At 38.6% G+C, this 25,427-nt stretch overlaps 1 protein-coding gene and 1 long non-coding RNA gene across 2 annotated transcripts in view; both read right to left on the reverse strand.

Annotated features, from left to right (window-relative positions):
• LOC148759197 (uncharacterized) overlaps positions 1 to 25,427 on the reverse strand; it is a 160,375-nt gene that overhangs the window by 3,314 nt on the left and 131,634 nt on the right. Inside the window, exons 5-8 of the mRNA XM_088793368.1 lie at positions 21,543 to 21,615; positions 19,200 to 19,379; positions 5,864 to 5,897; positions 3,291 to 3,363 (exon numbers count right to left, since the gene is read on the reverse strand). Of these exons, the coding sequence (XP_088649494.1) occupies positions 3,291 to 3,363; positions 5,864 to 5,897; positions 19,200 to 19,379; positions 21,543 to 21,615 (360 nt within the window). The remainder of the gene's footprint in view (positions 1 to 3,290; positions 3,364 to 5,863; positions 5,898 to 19,199; positions 19,380 to 21,542; positions 21,616 to 25,427) is intronic.
• Positions 6,558 to 11,200, reverse strand: LOC148759198 (uncharacterized). Its single transcript, XR_016023030.1, has 3 exons — positions 10,188 to 11,200; positions 7,717 to 9,904; positions 6,558 to 6,731 (listed from the first exon to the last, which is right to left on the reverse strand). It is a non-coding gene; the product is annotated as an uncharacterized LOC148759198 (long non-coding RNA).

Consider the following 25,427-nt stretch of genomic DNA (forward strand, 5'->3'; position numbering starts at 1 on the left):
TATATGCTGATGGAAGGAGAACTGACTCTGGGTGGTGAACACACAATGGGATTTATACATGATGTAATACGGAATTGTACTCCTGAAATCCATGTAATTTTACTGACAATTGTCACCGCAATAAATTAAAAAAAGAAAGAAAACCTATCAGAATACATAATGATGGAAACCTTTCCTAACCTGGAGAAGGAAATAGACACACAAGCGTAGGAAACACAAAAGTTCCAAACAAAATGAACCCAAATAGGCCCACACCAAAACATATCATAATTAAAATTCCAAAGGGGTAGGACACGGAGAGAATATTAAAACCATCAAGAGAAAAGTAGTTAGTCACGTACAATGGAGATCGCATAAGATTGTCAGGTGATCTCTCAAGAGAAAATCTGCAGGTCAGAAGAGATTGGCAAGAAATATTGAAAGTGATGAAAAGCTATAATCTACAACCAAGATTACTATTACTGTATCTGGCAAGGCTCTCATTTAGAATCAATGGAGAGGTAAAAACTTGCCAGAGAAAAAGATGATGGCGTTCAGCACCAACAAACCAATATTACAAGAAATGTGAAACGACAACTTGAAAAAAGAACAAGACACAGAAGAAGAAGAAGAAGGAGAAGGAGGAGGAGGAGGAGGAGAAAGAGGAGGAAGAGAAAGAGAAGAAGGAGAAGAAGGAAGAAAAGAAAGAGGAGGAGGAGGAGAAACAGGAGAATGAGGACGAAGAGGAGGAGAAGAAATATGGATAATAAAATGGCAATAATTACATACGTATAACAATTACTTTAAATACAAATACGTTAAATGCTCCAGTGAGGACCTAACGTGGCTGAATGGATAGGACTTCAAGACCCATATATATGACATCAAACTGAAACAGTTTTGCACAGCAATAGAAACCATCAACAAAATGAAAACACGACCGGACGAATGGGAGAAGATATTTGCCAATCATATATCAGAGAAAGGGTTGATATCCAAAACATATAAGGAACTCAGAAAACGTAACACCGAAAGACAAACAATGCAATTACAAAATCAGAAGAGTACCTGAATAGACTTTTCTCCAAAGAGCTCACACAGATAGCCAAGAGACATACGACACCATGCTCAGTGCACTAATCATTAGAGCAATGCAAATTAAATACACAATCAGCTATCACCTCACAACTGTCTGAATCGCCATCATCAATAAATCAACAAACAACAAGTGTTGGTGAGGATGTGAAGGGAACCCCTGTGCACTGTTGGTATGACCGCAAATCCGGCCAGCCACAATGGAAAACAATATGGAAGTTCCTCAAGAATTTGAAAATAGAACTACCATGTGGCACAGCAATCCCACTTCTGAGTTTTTCTCCGCAGAAATCCAAAACACTCCTTTGAAAACATGTATGCATCTGTATGGTCCTTGTCGCATTATTTACAATACTCCAGATAAAGAAGCAACCGAAGTATCCATCGTCTTGGATAAACAAGAAGTGCTACATATATACAACAACATACTACTTGGCTGTAACAAAGAATAAAATCTTACCATTTGTGACAACGTGCGTGCACCTACAGGGTATTATTCGAAGTGAAATAAGTTAGACAGAGAAACGCAAATACCACATGGTTTCACTTATCGGTGATATGTAAAAATAAATAAAAACATAAATGAACATAGAAAAAAGAAACAAACTCATAGATGCAGAGAACTAACTGATCATTGCCCAGAGGGAAGAGTGTTGGGGAGCAACTTGAAAAGGTAAAAGGATTAAGAAGTACACATTGGCAGTCATAAAACAGTCATGTAGCTGTCAAGGACAGCACACAGAATACAGGAAATAACATTGTAATAACTAAGTATGGTGTCAGGGATTCCACACTAATCGGAGCACCAGTTTACACATTATATAAATGCCTAACCACTATGCTGTACACCTGAGGCTGACATCATATTGAATGTCAACTGTAACAGAAATGAAACATTTTACATTTAAAAAACAAAACTAAAAACTTTCTGAAGCTTGATATTTTATTACACGATTTTTAAGAATCTCTGCTTTTGACCAGAGTAAAGAAAGCATCCTGTCTTTTGCAGACACGGATCCTTTCTTTACTTTGGTCAATGCGTCATGGACAATGTGCATAGGACCTCACGGACACGTTTTATAGGGAGCAGACAAGAGTATCATGAGCTTTGGAGCCAAGTGCATTTTGGATCAAACCCTCAACGTTCTCCCTGGCTACTGCAACACATGCTACCTAGACTGACTTGGTCTCCACTTCCTTATCTCTGAAGATGAGGATTCCCTTCTTTGCCAAGGCTATTCTGAGAAGTAAATGAGATCGTGCTTGTTACAGAATAGGTACTCAACAAGTGTTGATTTGACGATGGAGTATGTCAGAATATCAGTTGAATGAAAATCTGTGTCACTATTGCATATATGGGCCGAGGAGCCCACGGATCAAATACCATGTAATCAAATACGCCATTAAAACACAAAACTTGAAAAAAAAAAGATCTCTGTTTTTCAAATTGGTTATTATTTTATGCAAAACATGTACTCTTCAATTAGATGAAGATATTTAAATATATTCCCAAAGCAATGATTTAGAATATAGTGGAATCCTTTTGTTATACGAGTTTTGAGATAGAGAACATGAATTCTAAACTTTCAAAAATTCTACAATTATTAAGTCTAAATGATGAACCTAGTATACCGGAAACTAATATAAAATAATACGGATTGTCAACGGAATGTAAGTGAAAAAAAAATGAAATGAAGAAAACACTCCCTCCTAACAAGTATACCATACCAACATACAAAGCGTAATAAAATAAAACCATATGTCATATACTATCTAGTTTTAAAACTGAAAGGTACCAGGAAGAGTTCATGACTATTACAATGAGTACGTGAATCCATTCAAGATTTCATTCAGGCACGAGTATGATAAAAGTCATGCTGGTATAACGTAAAAGTCACATTGAGAATCCTTACCGTTACCCAAATTGCATAGCTCCGTCACTGTGGGAAAACTCCCTATCGAATTTTACTATCACTATACATTTCCCAGCCCTTCTTTTTCTCAGCCCCCATCTTTGATACTTACTGAAGTTAAAAAAACAACAACAAAACAATGCAGCATCAAATGGTCACATGTTATAAAATGGTTCATGCTGAGGAATTTTCCATGACAAACATAGAACAATGATAGGTAGACCACAACTAAATTTTACAAGTCATTGCTACACAAAACTAAATTCAGAGCAAAACAGTTAATTTCACACAGGAGCCTTTTACCTTGGTATTAACATCGAAGAGCCATTCCTCTGATATAGGCCATGAATCATTATTGCCAGTTTCGCGGGAAAGACTTTAGGGTAAAGATAACAAAAACAAGTGAATTCATTTCTTGACAAAAGCAACAACAACAACAAAAGGAGTAAAAGTTCAGCTATCTGCATTTGAAATATAGTCTCTTGATATAATTAAAAATTAGATGATATGCTAGAAAAGCTCTTAGCTACCTATTTCTGTCTCCACCACTCCCAACTCATGCAATATTTAATGAAGATACACTCTAAGTTTCCGTAACAGAGAATGACAGCCAATATGTTGGCAACACCTGAGAGTATGTTGTTTTCACCAAAAGTCCTGAAGGCTGAATTCAAAACGCAAATAATAGCTGACATAAATGGAACCTGAACTGGGACAAAAGCAGTGAGCTAAATCAAGTTAGAAAGATACACTGACCCTTCTCCATGGTCTGTCCCTGGTTCAAAGATTAATCTGTGTGAGAAAAATGGCAGTCTTGCTTCTTTAACGTAGAAAGCAGTTATTAAATCGCGCCATTCATTCCTTTCACCCTGAAACACTACAATCAGTTCCCTGAAATGTGTGAAATGTTTGCAAGTTACACGTACAACAGTCAAAGAACAAATATGTATGTTCTTAGCCTCCCCACTCCCAGACCACTTGTCCTCACAGCTTCCTGGCAATCTCCAACCTTGAAAACTTCAGCCTAAGAAGGCATAGACTCCTGAAACAAGGATGGGCTCAAATGACCCACAGTAGGAGTTGTCCATTTCCCTGTTCCTGGAAAATAAGCTAAGTGGAGCCTCAGTCATCCACTCCCAACATAGTCATGTTACCACCTACCCAACTCCATTACTGTTTTCACAATCAGTCCTATCTCTGCGCAACCCTCCATATCCATGGGAAGGACATCAGTGCATTGGAAAAAGAGGTGGAGGTGACGAAACACCTGCGGTGGGCCATGGGTCTATAGAGTTCAGCAATCTGCAGTGCCTTTGGACTCGAGGGGACCCGCTCTGTAATTTCGGGTGCTGGTGGATGATACCATATTCCTACTTGCTATAAAGAGAATGTTTCCAGAGGCTCAAAGGTTTAATATGTTTTCATACAAATCTTAAAGAATGCTGGTTCCTCCAATTCAACAAACAAAAAAGCAGCAACCTGTTCAGGACGCCCTTGAACCCCTTACTTTAATCTGCTTTTTTTAGACAACTACCAACATCCTCTTTCCTTCTTTCTTGTAATTTCTCTTTATCTTGTCATACCCTACTATTCTGATCTCTTTTCCCCTATCTGATCTCTGATCTCTATTCTAAAATCCTTATTCCTACTCCAACCCAGTGTTGGTCCTATTGAAACTTGGATTCCGCTGCTAATTCCATTCCTTTCCATAATTAAAACACTCACCCAAAGGGTGATAAAGAAGGAAGCGTACTGGACTTAGAAACCTACACTTCATCTCATTTCATCACTCACTGTACTCAAGTAAGTCACATAATCTCTTTGAGTTCAAACTCCTCATGAGATCAACCACTTGACCAAAACATTAATGGCAGCATGAAGTACTAGGGGGTGTTTTGAATTAATTAATTGCTAACATTCCTTCAACACCTGGAATTCTATGGACTTTCGATTCTCTCTAGAAAAACGGAGAACACTTAGCTGGCAGAAGTGGAAAAACAACAACAGAACAACAGCAACAAAAAACCCTGAGAAAAGCAGTGAAAAAGGTAAAAAATCATGGAAAGTCATAGAAGAAAGAAGAGAGACTCTGGAAAAAAAGAAAAAAACTTCCTAGAACAAGGGACAGGTATTAGCCAGAAGAGAAACACAGGCTGAGACATCAGTAAGTAGAGAAATCAATTGGAAATATCATCTCAATTTGTGCTGCAGTAACACAACATGATCTATACATACATGTTCTTCACTTACAGAACAACGATTCGTCCCAAGAAGGCTACATCGCATTATACCTGAAAACACTTGCCTGATTAGGTCTTGCTTATGCACAACCTGTGGTTCTGTGGCCACAGCGAACTGAGATCTGCCTTAAACACTGATGGTGAAAACAAGGTTCTCGTGACTGCTGCAATTGTGGAGTACATTAACACAAGAGCTTGCGCTCACTGGGCTTGGGAGGACACTTCTCAATCAGTGTTAACACGTCACTAAACGGGACTCTCTGAGTCCACCTGACTTGCACCTGAACCTTGAATCCAGACCTGTCCAGGCACTTCTCAGTACAGGCTGAGGGACAAGAGAAGGGACTTGGGAAGCCAAGCAGGCCGAAGGTCACATCACGGGTCAGCCACTTGGTAACTATGGTACCAGGGGTCAATTAATCCACCTCCCGGAACCACACACGTGTAATGAATACAAACTAGGCCGAATAGCACAGCTACTTTGCAAAGTTACTGTGCCGTACACCTGAGAGAACCAATGTTAGGCACATAGTATAGGGCCTAATCCAGAGCAGAAAGAACACTCATTAAAGCTTACTGGCTTCTCTCTGCAGTCTCTTAGTTAACATGCAATTTTAGAAATCCATAAAATCCTACCTGCTCGCAGGGTCACATTTAGAACACTCATCCACTGTTAAAGAAAAAATTCAAATACATTGTAAATACACAACAGAAAAACACAGAACTTTGAAAGCGTCAGATTGAAGTGATATAAAAATACTTCTTTGGGGCAACCCCTGAAGGCTATAGTAGGGTGAATATTAATGATACAAGTGGTGGGCAATTTATACGTGAAGCGCTTTTACTTCACTTGCTATACATCTGTGTGTATATAAAAATACATATATATATATATATATATATATATATATATATATACACATACATACATACACATATACACGTATATGCATGTATGTATGTACCTATATATGTGTATATGTATACATACATACTCCCCAGTGTACGCTAAATACTAGTCTAAATGGAATCATACTTTCTCCTTATTCCCTTTCTTATTTCCTTATGTTACCGTGATTGAGGAAGAATGCCAATGTCTCGCTAAAAGGTATTCTATTTGGCTGTAACTTGCCTAAACAGAGTAAACATAAAGCACATTTTGCTACAAAATGACTGTAGGAAATTCAGAACTACGATCAACCTACACAGAGGTAGGCTAGGGTTGAACTCTCTGTTTTTGTATTTCCTTCTTTGCTTTCTCTGTTATCTTGTAGCTGTGATTCACGCAATTCATGGAGCGTAGAAGTACGTAAGAAAAACACACCTCCAATCTGAGTCTTTCGTTTGTCTATTACGGTCATCTGTCCAAACTCTGTGGATGCTGACAGAGGTTTGCTCCTTGAGTGTGTGGCAAATGGCCGTTTATCCCCAAATTTCGAATCCCCGGATCTTTGAGAAGTTCCATGATTGAAAGTCAAAGAAGTAGCATTCCAGCTGGAAGAATCTGAAAATACAGTTTTCATTTATTAGGAGGTAAAAATAACACAAAGTCGACCATCGTGTAAAACTTCCTTCTTCAGAGAAGCAGCCCCACACCCTCTTTCTCCCAAACACACGACTCCTTCAGAGTACATGTTATTTTAGGTGTCCTATACTTGCCATTCACATAGGTAAGTTTAATTAACTATTGTCACTCAGCAATTTCTGTTATATAATGTGTTTCCGATTAAAGCTTCCCTTCTCAATAGTTAAAATGGTGTGGGGTGTGAATTTTTTTGTCAATATCAAAAGTTATGTATTTTAAATTGTTCGGTTTTTATTTCTAAGATTGTAACTATCTGTGGAGACTACTGACTTAAAAATGTTCTTTGGAATTCTCAAAAATTTTTAATACCATCAAAGCATCCCAAGGCACAAAAGCTTCAGAATTCCTGTTTGCAAAGATTGTGTCTGTCAAATATTCATTACTATTAATTACGTCTCCCATTTTTAATACTCGAAGACACCAGAGGCGCAGGTACGCACACAGCCAGTGTCTGCTCAGCAGAACATCTGGTTGTCTTAAGACCATCAGTGTTACAACACTAAGAGAAGAAGTGAAGTTAGAAAACAATTGACATGGTAGCAATTGAGGCTTACTGGTGTTAACATAAAAAGTCAAAGAACCATTTGAAAATGCTGGAAAAATCTTCCAGGGTGATAATTGACCTGTGGTAACCACTATTAAGTACAGGGATTCCAAACTGGGACAATTATGGTATCGAACAAATGGAGAAACATCTTAGTGAAGTCAGTTTTAAAATCTCATTTCCTTATTCCTATAAATACCTCTTCTCAAACATCCATACAAACAATGACATCACGTTATGTCAAATCCTTCAATTAAATTTGTAGCAAAGATAAAAAGGAATGAGGAAGAGAAGACTGCACGCATGTCAAATGTCCTCGCGTACTCCTTCCCAAAATTAAATTGGTGTTACAAAGTGTACCGGGTCTGAAGGGTTGCACTTCGTCCATTCCTACAGCTTCGTCAGGAACAGGATCTTTCTCTTCAATTGTCGGCTGAAGGGGTTAGGAAACAAGATGATTAGTAACTAATGGACACTTTATGCAATCTCTAGTTAACAATTCAGGCTAGCAATACTAACGTTATAACCTCCAAGAAAAGGACTTTTTGAAAAATAGGTATTTAAGCGAATATTAGGTTGGTACAAATGATACTGCAGTTTGTGCAATTTTTTTAACCTTTGAAACTGCAATTACTTTTGCACCGAACTAATACCTTGAAAAGTGTACTTCATATAACTTTCAAATATTTCTAATGACACATTCTTTTTTTTTTTATTCTTTTTTTAGTGTTAAAACAAGATACTTGCTTGACATGGTAAGAAACCTTGGTGTATGTCGTGTTGAGTCTAAACAGAACATTTTAGAACCTACTTCATCTAGGTCAACAAGAGGTTGGAAAAAACAAACTCGTATTTGATAAAAATTTTGATGGGAAAAATGATTAAATAAAATGGCAAAGTTGTAAGAAAAGCTTTTCTTTAAATTATACTTAAAAATAATAGGAAAAATGTTATATATAGTTATGCAACTTTTCAAAAAAGTATAATAAGTTCTAATCAGGGAAAAAATAAGAACATTTATTTATTAACTGTCTCAAATGTACCAGGCCTCTGCTATGCACATTTTATTTGTTTTCCACACAAATGACAAATATCGAAATGGTTTGATGGTGGTTAACCCTCTTCCTACTTCCTGACCATTCCAAGACACTAGAATAAAATGAGGAACCTGTACGATCCATTGTTGTCTCTGCCCAGCAGGTTTTGCTCCTAGATCTCCACATGACTGGCTCCTTCTCATGCTTCACTTGGCAGTATCCCACACAGACATTTACTTCAGGTCAAAACATTGAGCTCGCACCAACAAAGCCTCAAGTACCGAAACACTACACATCTATGGGGTATTGCCAATCACAGTCTCCTGAAATTTAGCATCCCCCAGATAAGAAATCCACGTGCCCCTTCTAACTTTTCCACTCTGTTCTTGACACTACTGCCATTTGATTGTCCTACAGGTTTACAAAAAGTGTCCCCGATATTTAATAAGTCGCTGCATCTCACTGTGATCATTGTGTTTTACATTCTATAGCACCCTTTACAGTTTTCGAAGTGTTTTCACATTTGTTACCACATTTGTGCATTCCACATACCTCAAAGGTAGTCATTAGTACCATTATAACAAATGAGGGCACTGACATCCGACAGGTTAAGAAGGAGTTGCCCCAAGATCCCACAGCTAGCAAGTGACCCATGCAGGATTCTACTGTGTTCTTATCGTCAAACGCAGTGTCTGTGCCAGGAGGCAGCAGTTGCCTATATCAGAAGATCACACTCCTCCTGTCTCTTTCCACAGCTGTCACCTCACATTGGCTCATCATTACTTTGTATTTCTATTACTGCAAGTACAGTTGCCATCAAGATACTCAATGCATGCTGTTTTAACTGAACGACACAGTTGTTATGCATTAAAGCAGCGCTCAGGGGATTGCTGTTAGTATAATTCTACATATTATTTCTATTAACAATGCTCTTCCTTCCTGGGAAAAGTTCCTTGCAGATCTATTTGAGAATACAAATGTAATAATACTTTCATGTATCAGGCATTATCTTTTCAAGTTCCAAGGTATAAAAAACCCTAAATTCCAAATTCTTTCTTTCTGAATCTCATTAGGACATTTACACAACCATAAAAACCACAGAATCATGCATTTGGGCATACTTCAAGCTGGAATAATTCTTTAGCTTTTAGGTAAACTTCACTTCAGAACCCAACTGATTCCTTATGACTTGGAAGCCTTCTTGTTTTATACTATTCTACACCGACCGCCTTAAGTGAACCTCGCAAGTTAGCAGAATTCTACTACGCTGCCTCATTATACTAAGCACACATGTCTTTTATTAATTATAGGCTAAACCGTAAGAAAATAATTTGTGTGGGGAAACGCAGAGGTGAGAAAGTACAGTCAAAGCATACCTTTTAAGTTTCAACATCACTGAATGGTGATATTTAAAATAATAATGATAAAAATAATAGTAGTGAATGACAGTACCTCAGAATCCCAACATGATTTTACAGCTGCTTCTTCTAATCTTAATGCGGATGTTTTAACTATAAAATGTAGTCACAGAACATTAATGTGAACACATATTACTATGCACTTTAAATACACATTCAAGTCATGAACATTTCAATAAAAGTAATAGCAGAAAAGAATTTCAGGGGGTCAAATCATTTGCAAGAAGAAGTTGTTAGTAGTGGGGATACTTTTGCAAAAAAGATAGGAAAAAATGCTTATAAGAAATGAAAATCACAGTTGGATCTACACATGTTAGATTTGCTTATAGCAGCACTCAAGCTAGAAAGAATTCATAGATAGTCACTAAGTTATCACTTGTATTATTTTGGTGTGCTCCATCAACACAAGTGAAAATATCAGTTTTTGTTTGCGCTTGTGGAGCACTTTCAATAATATCCACACCATTTTCTCTTTTTCCAATTGCCGGCTTGGTTGCTTCTTTCTATTAAAAAAAAGAAAGAAAAAAGAAAATAAAAACCCAACTTCAGAAAACATCATATTCATTGACTCGTTCACTCACTCGCTCAGTCCTTCAAGTAAGTAAGACGACAAACTGCTATCGTAACCATCAAATCATAGGCATAGACCCAGGGGAAGCTGGAAATATAAATGAAAGATTTTGTCCTATATTCTACTAGGGCTCGATGTATTCTGATTTTCGTCAAAACAGTAAGAACAGAAAAGTACCGCTCTCCATTTCTACACCTCGCATGAATCAAGTATAGCACAGGCACAAAAGAAACAACAAGCAGTTGTACCAGATGCTGAGAAAAGAGGACTGCATCTTAAAAGATACACGAGGTGCTGAGGGAAACCATGAAGGGGAGTCCAGAAAGAGCGGCAGGCGCAAAAGCCTAAGGTATGAAGCAACATATCATAGTGAGGGCAGAAGAAGAATGGGGTAAGCCTGGAACACTGAAAATGGAATGGGGAGACAACTGCAGAACCAGAACCAAATCAAAGAAGGCACGTGTCATGCTAGCATATGACTTTTACCCTCACGTAACGGGGAGTCACTCAGTAAACAGAGGTGTTGCACCATCACGATCATAGTTTACAATAGTCACTCAGGCTGCAATTTATGATACAGAGGAGTTCCATTTTTTTTTAGGATCCTACCCATCAGCCTGTCTTGCTTCACAACATAGGGCCTCGCAGGTGCATACTCACAAAGGCAGCTACCAAGAGTAGGTCACATTGTAGCTTCTACTGGGTGCTCCGGGTTGGGCACAAGCAGCAGCTGACCTGGGCCTGCCCCACAGCCCCTCCCAAGAGGCCCCAAATCCAACACACCTGGTGATCAGCTTCAGCAACACCAGAACGACACCCAATTAGCTCCACAAATGGCACGCCCAAGCCATGGACTGAGCAGACACCGGAGCCCTGCTACAGCCGATCCCACTCTGTGACGTCAGCCCACACACATCAGCTCATCTACTGTAGTCACAGCCAGTCGTCCTGAGCGTCCATTCCACACACTGATGCGCCAACAGCAATAAGGCTCAAGTACAACAGGAGGGCACACACCACCCACACGAGCTTCTGGAACTCCTGGCTCCGGTGACCAGGGAGGTTGTACCACCCGACACACAGGACACCTGTTACATGAGCCAATGCTGCCAAGATGAGGAGAATTAGCAGATCTACATAGTACATAGAAACAAACACAGAGAGGCAGTGAGAAAAGAAGAGAGAAAGAAACATTTCCCTAATGAAAGAACAGGACAAAACTCTAGAAAAAGAGGTAAACCAAATGGACACAGGCAATCTACCAGATACAGAGTTCAAAACACTACTTCTAAGGATGCTCAATGAACTTTGGCGAAAAATAGATAAACGCTGTACCACTTCAACAGAGACAGCAAACATAAAAAGTGGACATAGAAATCATTAACAAAAGTCAAATATGAAAAATACAACATCTGAAATGAGTAATCAATAGATGGAATCAGCACCAGACTTGGTTGAGGCAGAGGATCAAATCAGTGATTTGGAAGACAAGGTAGCAGAAAACACCCAATCAGAACAGAAAAAAAGAAATGAAAAATGATTATGAATAAAAAATAAAAAGATAGAGAGAGAGAGAATACTATAAGGGACTTCTTGGACAAGATAAAGTGTAACAACACTTGTAGGGCTATCAAAAAGAGAAGAGAGAGAAAGGAATTGAAAACCTATTTGAATAAATAATGACGGAAATCTTCCCTAACCTGTTGAAGGAAACACAAGCGCAGGAAACACAGAGCGTTCCAAACAAAAGAAAGCCGAACAGGCCCACACCAAGACATACCATAATCAAAACGCCAAAGGGGAAAGACACAGAGAGAATATTAAAACCAGCAAGAGAAAAGCACTTAGTTATATACAAGGGAGCTCGCATAAGACTGGCAGGTGATCACTTAACAGTAAATCTGAAGGCCAGAGGAATGGGCAAGAAATATTGAAATGTGATGAAATGCAATAATGTGCAACCCAGATGACTGTATCCAGCAAGGCTCTCATTTAGAATCAAATGAGAGGTGAAGAGTTTGCCAGAGAAAAAGAAGGTGATGCAGTTCAGCACCAGCAAACCACTAGCACAAGAAATGTAAAACCACGACAAGAAGAAAAAAAAGGAGGAGGAGGAGGAGGAGGAGGAGGAGGAGGAGGAGGAGGAGGAGGAGGAGGAGAAGACGGAAAAAGAGCAGGAGGAAGAGCAGGAAGAGGAGAAGGAAAATGAACAATAAAATGCCAAGAACTACATACCTACAAATAATTACTTTAAATGGAAATAGATTAAATGCTCCAGAAAAGACATAAGGTACCTGAATGGTTAAGAATACAAGACCCATATACACGACAATCAAACTACAAAATTTCTGCAAAGGAAACCAACAGCAACCTGCAGTCACGACCGGATGAATGGAGAAGATATTTGTCAAGGATATATTTGATGAAGGGTTGACATCCAAAACACATAAGGAAATCATAAATCTTAACACCAAAAGACAAACAATGCCATTACAAAACGAGAAGAGTACCTGAATAGACTTTTCTCCAGAGAGGTCACACAGATAGCCAAGAGACATACGAAAACATGCTCAGTGTCACTAATCATCAGAGCAATGCAAATTAAAAACGCTATGAAATACGACCTCACAACTGTCAGAATGGTCATCATCCATGAATCAACAAGCAACAGGTGTCGGTGAGGATGTGAAAAAACACAGAGTCCTCGTGCACTGTTGGTGAGACTGCAAATCCGACCAGACACAATGGAAAAGAACATGGAAGTTCCTCAAAAATTTAAAAACAGAACTACCACGTGGCACAGCAGTCCCACTTCTGGGTTTTCCTCCACAGAAATCAAAACACTAATTTGAAAAGCAATATGCATGTCTATGGTCGTTGCCACATTATTTTCAATAGTCCAGATAACAAAGTAACCAAAGGATCCATCGTCTTGGATAAAGAAGCAGTGGGACATATATATAACAAAATGCTACTTGTCTGTAACGAAGAATAAATACTTACCGTTTGTGACAAAGTGTGTGGACCTAGAGGGTATTATTCTAAGTGAAAAAAGTCAGACAAAGAGAAAAACACACCTGAATTCACTTATTGGTGATATGAAAAAAAAATAAATGAACATAGAAATGGGAAACAAATTCATAGGTGCAGAGAACGAACTGATCGTTGCCAGGTTCGAGAATTGTTGGGGAATGCTTGAAAAGTTAAAGGATTAAGGAAAGAAGTACAAATTGGGAGTTCTAAAACAGTCATGAAGATGTCAAGTACAGCGCAAAGAATACAGTAAATAACATTGTAATAACTAAATATGGTATCAGGGATTCCACACTAATCGGGGTACCAGTAAGTATATGCATTATATAAATGCCTAACCACTATGCTGCACACCTGAGGCTGACATCATATTGAATGCCAACTGTAACAGAAATGAAACATTTTACATTTATTTTCTCCACAGCCTCTCCAACTGGTGGGAATGCAGACTGGTGCAGCCGTTATGGAAGGCAGTGTGGAGGTTCCTTAAAAAATTACGAATAGAATTGCCATATGACCCAGCAATCCCTCTCCTGGGTATCCACGCAAATAATCTGAAAACATTTATACATAAAGACACGTGTGCTCCAATGTTCATTGCAGCTTTGCTTACGGTGGCCAAGACATGGAAACAACCAAAATGTCCTTCGATAGATAAACGCATAAAGAAGTTGTGGTATATATACAAAATGGAATACTATTCGGCATAAGAAAAGATGATATAGGAACATTTGTGACAACATGGATGGATCTTGAGAGTGTAATGCTGAGCGAAATAATTCAGACAGAAAAAGCAGACAACCATATGATTTCACTGATATGTGGTATATAAATCAAAAACAACAAAAGAACAAGATAAACAAATGAGAAACAGAAACTCATAGACACAGACAATAGTTTAGTGGTTACCAGAGGGTAAGGGGGTGGGGGTGGGAGATGAGGGTAAGGGGGATCAAATATATGGTGATGGAAGGAGAACTGACTCTGGGTGGTGAACACAAAATGGGATTTATAGATGATGTAATACAGAATTGTACACCTGAAATCTATGTAATTTTACTAACAATTGTCACCCCAATAAATTGAAAAAAAAAGAAAAACTTTACATTTAAAAAACAAAACTAAAAACATTCTGAAATTTGACATTTAATTATTTCATTTTTAAGAATCTCTGCTTTTGACCAGAGTAAAGAAAGCATCCTGTCTTTTGCAGACACGGATCCTTTCTTTACTTTGGTCAATGCATCATGGACAATGGGCATAGAATCTCACGGACATGTTTTTATAGGGAACAGACGAGAGCATCATCAGCTTTGGAGCCAAGTGCATTTGGATCAAACCCTCAACCTTCTCCCTGGCTACTGCAACACATGCTACCTAGACTGACTTGGTCTCCACTTCCTTATCTCTGAAGATGAGGATTCCCTTCCTTGCCAAGGCTATTCTGAGAAGTAAATGAGATCATGCTTGTTACAGAATAGGTACTCAACAAGTGTTGATTTGACGATGGAGTATGTCAGAATATCAGTTGAAAGAAAATCTGTGTTGCTCTTGCTTATATGGGCCCAGGAGCCCACGTTATCAAATACCATGTAATCACACAGGCCATTAAAACCCCAAACAAGAAAAAAAAGAAAAAAGAATCTCTGCATTTCAAATTGGTTATTGTTTTATGCAAAACATTTACTCTTCAATTAGATGAACACATGTAAATATATTCACAAAACAATGATTGAGAACACAGTGGAATCCCTTTGTAATACGGGTTTTGAGATAGAGAACGTGAATTCTAAACTTTCAAAAATTCTACTACTATTTTAGTCTAAATGATGAACATAGTATACCGGAAACTAATATAAAATAATATGGAATGTCAACGGAATGTAAGTGAAAAAAACAAAAAAAAATGAAGAAAACACTCCCTCCTAACAAGTATACCATACCAACATACAAAGCGTAATAAAATAAAACCATATGTCATATACTATCTAGTTTTAAAACTGAAAGGTACCAGGAAGATTTCATGACTATTACAATGAGTACGTGAATCCATTCAAGATTTCATTCAGGCACAAGTATTATAAAAGTCATGCTGGTATAACGTAAAAGTCACATTAAGAATCCTTACCGTTACCCAAATTACATAGCTCCGTCACTGTGGGAAAACTCCCTATCGAATTTTACTATCACTATACATTTCCCAGCCCTTCTTTTTCTCAGCCCCCATCTTTGATACTTACTGAAGTTAAAAAAACAACAACAAAACAATGCAGCATCAAAGGGTCATATGTTTAAAATGGTTCATGCTGAGGAATTTTCCATGACAAACATAGAACAATGATAGGTAGACCACAACTAAATTTTACAAGTCATTGCTACACAAAACTAAATTCAGAGCAAAACAGTTAATTTCACACAGGAGCCTTTTACCTTGGTATTAACATCGAAGAGCCATTCCTCTGATATAGGCCATGAATCTTTATTGCCAGTTTCGCGGGAGAGACTTTAGGGTAAAGATAACAAAAACAAGTGAATTCATTTCTTGACAAAAGCAACAACAACAACAAAAGGAGTAAAAGGTCAGCTATCTGCATATGAAATATAGTCTCTTGATATAATAAAAAATTAGATGATGTGCTAGAAAAGCTCTTAGCTACCTATTTCTGCCTCCACCACTCCCAACTCATGCAATATTTAATGAAGATACACTCTAAGTTTCCGTAACAAAGAATGACAGCCAATATGTTGGCAACACCTGAGAATATGTTGTTTTCACCAAAAGTCCTGAAGGCTGAATTCAAAACGCAATTAATAGCAGACATAAATGGAACCTCAACTGGGACAAAACCAGTGACCTAAATCAAGGTAGAAAGATACACTGACCCTTCTTCATGGTCTGTCCCTGGTTCAAAGATTAATCTGTGTGAGTCAAAAATGGCAGTCTTACTTCTTTAACATAGGATGCACATACTAAACTTACCCCATTCCTTCCTTTCACCCAGAAACAGTACAGTCAGTTCCCTGAAATGTGTGAAATGTTTGCAAGTCACACGTACAACAGTCAAAGAACAAATATGTATGTTCTTAGCCTCCCCACTCCCAGACCACTTGTCCTCACAGCTTCCTGGCAATCTCCAACCTTGAAAACTTCAGCCTAAAAAGGCATAGACTCCTGAAACAAGGATGGGCTCAAATGACCCACACTAGGAGTTCTCCATTTCCCTGTTCCTGGAAAATAAGCTAAGTGGAGCTCGGTCATCCACTCCTAACACAGGCATGTTACCACCGACCCAACTCCATTACTGTTTTCACAATTAGTCCTCCCTCTGCCCAACCCTCCATATCCATGGGAAGGACATCAGCACGTTGGGAAAAGAGGTGAAGGTGACGAAACACCTGCGGTGGGCCATGGGTCTATAGAGTTCAGCAATCTGCAGTGCCTTTGGACTCGAGGGGACCCGCTCTGTAATTTCGGGTGCTGGTGGATGATACCATATTCCTACTTGCTATAAAGAGAATGTTTCCAGAGGCTCAAAGGTTTAATATGTTTTCATACAAATCTTAAAGAATGCTGGTTCCTCCAAGTCAACAAACAAAAAAGCAGCAACCTGTTCAGGACACCCTAGAACCCCTTACTTTAATCTGCTTTTTTAGACCACTACCAACATCCTCTTTCCTTCTTTCTTGTAATTTCTCTTTATCTTGTCATACCCTACTATTCTGATCTCTTTTCCCTTATCTGATCTCTGATCTCTATTCTAAAAGCCTTACTCCTACTCCATCCAGTGTTGGTCCTATTGAAACTTGGATTCCCCTGCTAATTCCATTCTTATCCTCTTCCACTGCAGTCACTAGACCTTTCCATAATTAAAAGACACAGCCATAGGATGATAAAGAAGGAAGTGTACAGGGCTTAGAAACCTACACTTAATCTCATTTCATTACTCACTGCATCAAGTAAGTCACTTTAATCTCTTGGAATTAATACTCCTCATGTGATCAACCACTTGACCAAAACATTAATGGCAATATGAAGTACCAGGGGGTGTTTTGAATAATTAATTACTAACATCCCTTCAACACCTGGAATTCTATGTACTTTTGATTCTGTCTAGAAACATGGAGAACACTTAGCTGGCAGAAGTGGAAAAAAGTAACAGAATAGCAACAAAAACCCCCCAAAAAGCAGAGACAATGGTAAAAAATCAAGAAAAGTCATGGAAGAAGGAAGAAAGACTCTGGAAAAAAAGAAAAAAACTTCCTTGGACAAGGGAAAGGTACTAGCCAGAAGGAAAACACAGGCTGTGGAGTTAGTGAGTAGAGAAATCAATAAGAAATATCTCTGAATATGTGCTGCATTAACACAACATGATCTATACATAGATGTTCTTCTATTACAGAACAACGATTCGTCCCAAGAAGGCTACATCGCATTATACCTGAAAACACTTGCCTGATTAGGTCTTGCTTATGCACAACCTGTGGTTCTGTGGCCACAGCGAACTGAGATCTGCCTTAAACACTGATGGTGAAAACAAGGTTCTCGTGACTGCTGCAATTGTGAAGTACATTAACACAAGAGCTTGCGCTCACTGGGCTTGGGAGGAAACTTCTAAATCAGTGTTAACACGTCACTAAACGGGACTCTCTGAGTCCACCTGACTTGCACCTGAACCTTGAATCCAGACCTGTCCAGGCACTTCTCAGTACAGGCTGAGGGACAAGAGAAGGGACTTGGGAAGCCAAGCAGGCTGAAGGTCACATCACGGGTCAGCCACTTGGTAACTATGGTACCAGGGGTCAATTAATCCACCTCCCGGAACCACACACGTCTAATGAATAAAAACTAGGCCGAATAGCACAGCTACTTTGCAAAGTTACTGTGCCGAAGACCTGAGAGAACCAATGTTAGGTACACAGTATAGGGTCTATTCCAGAGCAGAACACTCATTAAAGCTTACTGGCTTCTCTCTGAAGTCTCTTAGTTAACATGCAATTATAGAAATCCATAAAATCCTACCTGCTCGCAGGGTCGCATTTAGAACACTCATCCACTGTTAAAGAAAAAATTGAAATAAAGTGTAAATACACAACAGAAAAACGCAGAACTTTGAAAGCGCAGATTGAAGTGATGTAAAAACATTTCTTTGGGACAACCCCTGAAGACTATAGTAGAATGAATATTAATGATACAAGTGGTGGGCAATTAATACATAAAGAACTTTTACTTCCCCTGCTATATATTTGTGTGTGTGTGTATATAAATACATATCTATATATCTATATATCTATACATACATATATATTTTTTATTTATATATTCAGGTATATACGTACACATACACACATACACAGACATATATACATATATATATATATATATATATATATATATATATATACACACACATATATTTATGTACCTATATATGTGTGTATGTATGCATATACACTCCCCAGTGTACGCTAAATACTAGTCTAAATGGAACCACACTTTCTCCTTATTCCCTTTCTTATTTCCTTATGTTACTGAGATTGAGGAAGAAAGCTAATGTCTCGCTAAAAGGTATTCTATTTGGCTGTAACTTGCCTAAACAGAGTAAACATAAAGCACATTTTGCTACAAAATGACTGTGGGAAATTCAGAACTACGATCAACCTACACAGAGGTAGGCTAGGGTTGAACTCTTTCTGTTTTTTCATTTCCTTCTTTGCTTTCTCTGTTTTCTTGTAGCTGTGATTCACGCAATTCATGGAGCGTAGAAGTACATAAGAAAAACACACCTCCAATCTGAGTCTTTCGTTTGTCTATTACGGTCATCTGTCCAAACTCTGTGGATGCTGACAGAGGTTTGCTCCTTGAGTGTGTGGCAAATGGCCGTTTATCACCAAATTTCGAATCCCCGGATCTTTGAGAAGTTCCATGATTGAAAGTCAAAGAAGTAGCATTCCAGCTGGAAGAATCTGAAAATACAGTTTTCATTTATTAGGAGGTAAAAATAACACAAAGTCGACCATCGTGTAAAACTTCCTTCTTCAGAGAAGCAGCCCCACACCCTCTTTCTCCCAAACACACTACTCCTTCAGAGTACATGTTATTTTAGGTGTCCTATACTTGCCATTCACATAGGTAAGTTTAATTAACTATTGTCACTCAGCAATTTCTGTTATATAATGTGTTCCCAATTAAAGCTTTCCTTCTCAATAGTTAAAATGGTGTGGGGTGTGAATTTTTTTGTCAATATCAAAAGTTATGTCTAATCGCTGACGTTTAAATATGCGTGACAAACATGGGTTTAAAACAACTTTGAATGAATCATACTATTTCAAAGAAGAAGCTACTTATTACAAGAAAATGGTCTTTTCTAAATGCTTCAATATCTTCAGAATTCATTTTGTAAGCTTTAGATAATTGAAATTCAAATGACAAATGACAGACTTGGGTGACCTTATTGTTTCCAAGTAAAAATACGATCAAACTAGGTCCACGTCAGCTCCAAAGAGTACAGGGCACCAAGAGACAGAAAACGAATATTTTCCTTTTGCTTTTTATCTTTTTTTTTTTTTAAATTTAATTTTATTAAATTTATTGGGGTGACAATTGTTAGTAAAATTACATAGATTTCAGGTGTACAATTCTGTATTACATCATCTATAAATCCCATTGTGTGTTCATCACCCAGAGTCAGTTCTCCTTCCATCACCATATATTCGATCTCCCTTACCCTCATCTCCCACCCCCCACCCCCCACCCCCCACCCCCCACCCCCCTTACCCTCTGGCAACCACTAAACTATTATCTGTGTCTATAAGTAGAATGAAACTGGACTGCTATTTGTCACCATGTACCAAAGTTAATTCAAAATGGATCAAAGACTTAAGCATAAGACCTGACACAATAAACTGCATAGAAGAAAACATAGGTACTAAATTTATGGACCTTGGGTTCAAAGAGCATTTTATGAACTTGACTCCAAAGGCAATGGAAGTAAAAGCTAAAATAAACGAATGGGACTATATGAAACTTAAAAGCTTCTGCACAGCAAAAGAATCCTTTTGCTTTTTAAACAAAATCTCAGCTTAAACGTTTAAGACAAGTGAAAGAAAACCACAACTGTAGAAGTGAAGCTTTAAAGCCTCTTATCACTTCACATCCTGGAAGCTCGTACATCATTTAAAATAGTGGTTTCCAATGTCATGTGAGAATGTGTGAAGTCCCAAAGTCTGTCAGTCGAGGGGCCCGAAAAGGTCAAAACTATATTCACAGAAACACTGACTGTCATTTGCTATTTTCACTCTCATTCTCTTCTAAGTGTACAGTAGAGTTCTCCACAGCCGTGATATCACAGCTCTGATGGTAACATCATAGGTCTGATGGTGACTGGCTCGTTGCTCTAATGGCTCATGGAATGCATGCCTGTGTGTGCTCGTATTTTAAATTGTTCGGTTTTTATTTCTAAGATTGTAACTATCTATGGAGACTACTGACTTAAAAATGTTCTTTGGAATTCTCAAAAATTTTTAATAGCATCAAAGCATCCCAAGGCACAAAAGCTTCAGAATTCCTGCTTGCAAAGATTGTGTCTGTCAAATACTCATTAACATTAATTACTTCTCCCATTTTTAATAATCGAAGACACCATAGGCGCACGTACACACACAGCCAGTGTTTGCTCGGTAGAATATCTGGATGTCTTAAGACCATCAGTGTTAAAACACTAAGAGGAGAAGTAAAGTTAAGAAACAATTGACATGGTAGCAATTGAGGCTTACTTGGGTAAACATAAAAATTCAAATAACCATTTGAAAACACTGGGAATATCTTCCAGTGTGATAATTGACCTCTGGTAACCACTATTAAGTACCGGGATTCCACACTGGGACATTTAGGGTATCGAACAAATGGAGGAACAGCTTAGTGGAGTCACAGTTTTTAAATCTCATTTTCTTATTCCTGTAAATACCTTTTGTCAAACATCGATACCAACAGTGACATCATGTTATTTATGTCAAATCCTTCAATTAAATTTGTAACAAAAAAAAAGGAATGAGGAAGAGAAGACTGCACGCATGCCAAAAGTCCTCGCGTACTCCTTCCCAAAATTAAATTGGTGTTACAAAGTGTACCTGGTCTGAAGGGTTGCACTTCGTCCATTCCTACAGCTTCGTCAGGAACAGGATCTTTCTCTTCAATTGTCGGCTGAAGGGGTTAGGAAACAAGATGATTAGTAACTATTGGACATTTCATGCAATCTCTAGTTAACAATTCAGGATAACAATATTAACGTTATAACCTCCAAGAAAATGACTTTTTGAAAAATAGGTATTTAAGCAAATATTAGGTTGGTATAAATTATATTGCAGTTTGTGCAATTTTTTTAACCTTTTAAACCGCGATTACTTTTGAACTGACCTAACACCTTGAAAAGTGTACTTCATATACCATTGAAATATTTCTAATGACACATTCTTTTTTTTTTTTTTTTTTTTTTTAGTGTTAAAACAAGCTACTTGCTTGATATGGTAAGAAACCTTGGTGTATGTCCTGTTGAGTCTAAACAAAACATTTTAGAACCCGCTTCATGTAGGTCAGCAAGAGCTTAGAAAAACCGAACTCTAGTTTGATAAAAATTTTGATAGGAAAAATGATGGAATAACATAGCGAAGTGATAAGAAAATCTTTTCATTAAATTTTGTTTTAATAAATCATAGGAAAAATATTATATATAATTATGCAAATTTTCAAAAAAGTATAATAATTTCTAATCAGGCTAAATAAGAACATTTATTTATTAACCAACTAAAATGTCCCGGGTACTTACTATCCAAATTTCATTTGTTTTCCACCCAAAACGACAAATGTGAAAACGGTTTGATGATGGTTACCCCACTTCCTGCTTGGTGGCCATTCCAAGACATTAGAATACAATGATGGACAGATGCGATCCAGTATTGTCTCTGTCCAGGAGGTTTTGCTCCTAGATCTTCACACGACTGGCTCCTTCTCATGCTTCACTTGGCAGTTTTTGTCACACTCACAAAGATCTTTCCTGACCACCGAAATTCCACTCCCACTCCTATTCCAACTACAACCATGTCCCTCCCCCCAGCATTCTCCATTCTCTTTAAATGAAGCACTCATAGTGACTTATAACGGACTCTTGTTAACTTGTATTTCTGCTTCTAAAGCTACAGCTGAAGCCCTGAACTTCTCCATTCACTGTCTATCTGCCCAGCACACAGTTGGTATCCAACACAGACATTTACTTCAGGTCGAAACATTGAGATCGCACCAACAAAGCCTCAAGTACCAAAACGGTACACATAGTGTATCGCCAATCACAGTCTCCTGCAACTTAACATCCCTAAGATTAGAAATCCACATGGCCCATCTAACTTTTCCTTTCTGGTCTTGACAGTATTGCCATTTGATTGTCCTACAGGTTTACAAAAATTGTCCCGATATTTAGTAAGTTACTACATCCCACTGTGATCATGGTGTTTTACATTCTGTAGCTCCCTTTACAGTTTACGAAGTGTTTTCACATTTGTTACCATATTTGTGCATTCCACATACCTGAAAGGTAGGCATTAGCACCATTATGACGAATGAGGCCACTTACATCCGACAGCTTAAAAAGAAGTTTCCCCAAGACCCCATAGCTAGTAACTGACCATCCAGGATTCTAATCTGTGCTACTCTGCAAGGACAGTGTCTATACCAGTAGGTAGCAGTTGCCTATATCAGAAGATCACACCTTTCTTATATCTTTCCACAGCTGTCACCTCACATTAGCTCATCATTACACTGTACTTCTATTACTACAAGTAAAAATCAACAACAAAAACCCAACTCCAGAAAACATCATATTCATTTACTCGTTCACTCACTCAATCATCAGTCAGTAAGACAACAAAACTTTACTGTAGCCATCATATCATAGGCGTAGACCCAGTGGAAGCTGGGAATATAAATGAAAGACTTGGTCCTATACTCTAGTAGGGGTAGATATAATAAATAAAAACAACAAGAACAGAAAAGTACCGCTCGCTACTTGTACACCTGAAGTGAATAAAGTACAGTTAGATCATAAAAGAGACAACAATCAGTTGTACCAGGGAAGCTCAGCAGATGCGGCAAAGATAGGGCTGCATCTTGAAAGATATACGAGGTGCTGACAGAAACCATGAAGGGGATTCCAGAAGGGCAGAGGGAGCAAAAGCCTGAGGATGAAACAACATGTTGCAAGTGAGGGCCGCAAAGGGATGGGGTAAGCCTGGAACACTGAGAATGGGATGGAGATACCGCTGCCGTTTCAGAACCAAATCAAAGAAGGCACGTGTCATGCTAGCATATGAATTTTACCCTCACATACTGGGGAGTCACCCAGTAAGCAGAGGTGTTGCATCATCACAATTCTGTTTTAAGACAGTCAATAAGGCCGCAACTTATGCTATTGAGGACCTCCGTTTCTTTCCAGTATCCTATGCATCATCCTGTCTTGCGTCACAGCATAGCCTCTCCCAGGGGCCTCCAAACCCACAAAGGCAGCTACCAAGAGTAGGTCACTTTCTGGCTTCTACTAGGCGGCTCCGGGTTGGGCACAAGCAGCAGCTGACCCGGGCCTGCCCCACAGCCCCTCCCAAGAGGCCCCAAATCCAACACACCTGGTGATCAGCTTCAGCAACACCAGAACGACACCCAATTAGCTCCACAAATGGCACGCCCAAGCCATGGACTGAGCAGACACCAGAGCCCTGCTACAGCCGATCCCACTCTGTGACGTCAGCCCACACACATCAGCTCATCTACTGTAGTCACAGCCAGTCGTCCTGAGGGTCAATTCCACACACTGATGCGCCAACAACAATCAAGGCTCAAGTACAACAGGAGGGCACACACCACCCACACGAGCTTCTGGAGAACCTGGCTAAGGTGACCAGGGAGACTGTACCACTGGACCCACAGGACACCTGTTATATGAGCCAATGCTGCCAAGATGAGGGGCATTAGCAGATCTACATAATACATAGAAACAAACACAGAGAGGCAGTGAAAAAAGAAGAGAGAAAGAAACGTTTATGTAATGGAAAACCAGGAAAAATCTCCAGAAAAAGAAATAAACCAAATGGAGACAAATAATCTATGAGATACACAGCTCAAAATACTAGTTATGAGGATGCTCAATGAAATTAGGGGAAGAATAGATAGACTCAGTAAAACTTCAACAAAGAGACAGCATACATAAAGAAGACATACAAATCATTTAAAAAAAGTCTGAAATGAATAATTTATAGATGGAATCAGCACCACATTTGGTGAAGTAGAGGTTCAAATCAGTGATTTGGAAGAAATGGTAGCAGAAAGCACCCAAATAGAACACAAAAAGAAAAAAATGAATAATAAGCAAAATAAAATAAAGACAGAGAATCCTTTAAGAGACCTCTCGTACAACATCAAATGTAGTAACATTTGTAAATCTATCAGAAGAAGAGAGATCAAGGAATTGAACTCCTCTTGTAATAAATAGTGACAGAAACCTTCCCCAACCTGAGAAGGAAATAGACACACAAGCCTAGGAAATACAGAGCGTTCCAAACAAAATGAACCTAAATGTGCCCACACCAAGACATATCATAATTAAAATGCCAAAGGGGAAAGACGCACAGAGAATATTAAAACCGACAAGAAAAGAGCAGTTAGTTATGAACAAGGGAGCGTCCATAAGGCTGTCAGGTGATCTCTCAACAGAAAATTTGCAGGTCAGAAGGGATTGGCAAGAAATAGTGAAAGTGATGAAAAGCTATAATCGACAACCAAGATTACTGTATCCAGCAAGGCTCTCATTTAGAATCAAAGGAGACGTAAAGAACTTGCCAAGAAAAAGAGGGTAATGCAGTTGAGCACCAGCAAACCAGTATTACAAGAAATGTAAAACCACAACTTGAAGAAGAAGAAGAAAAAACAGAAGCAGAACGAGGAGGAGGAGGAGGAGACGAAATACTAATAAT

The sequence above is a fragment of the Rhinolophus sinicus genome, chromosome 1 (assembly GCF_057876585.1).
Source record: "Rhinolophus sinicus isolate RSI-liver-muscle chromosome 1, RSI-T2T, whole genome shotgun sequence".
Taxonomy (NCBI): Eukaryota; Metazoa; Chordata; class Mammalia; order Chiroptera; family Rhinolophidae; genus Rhinolophus; species Rhinolophus sinicus.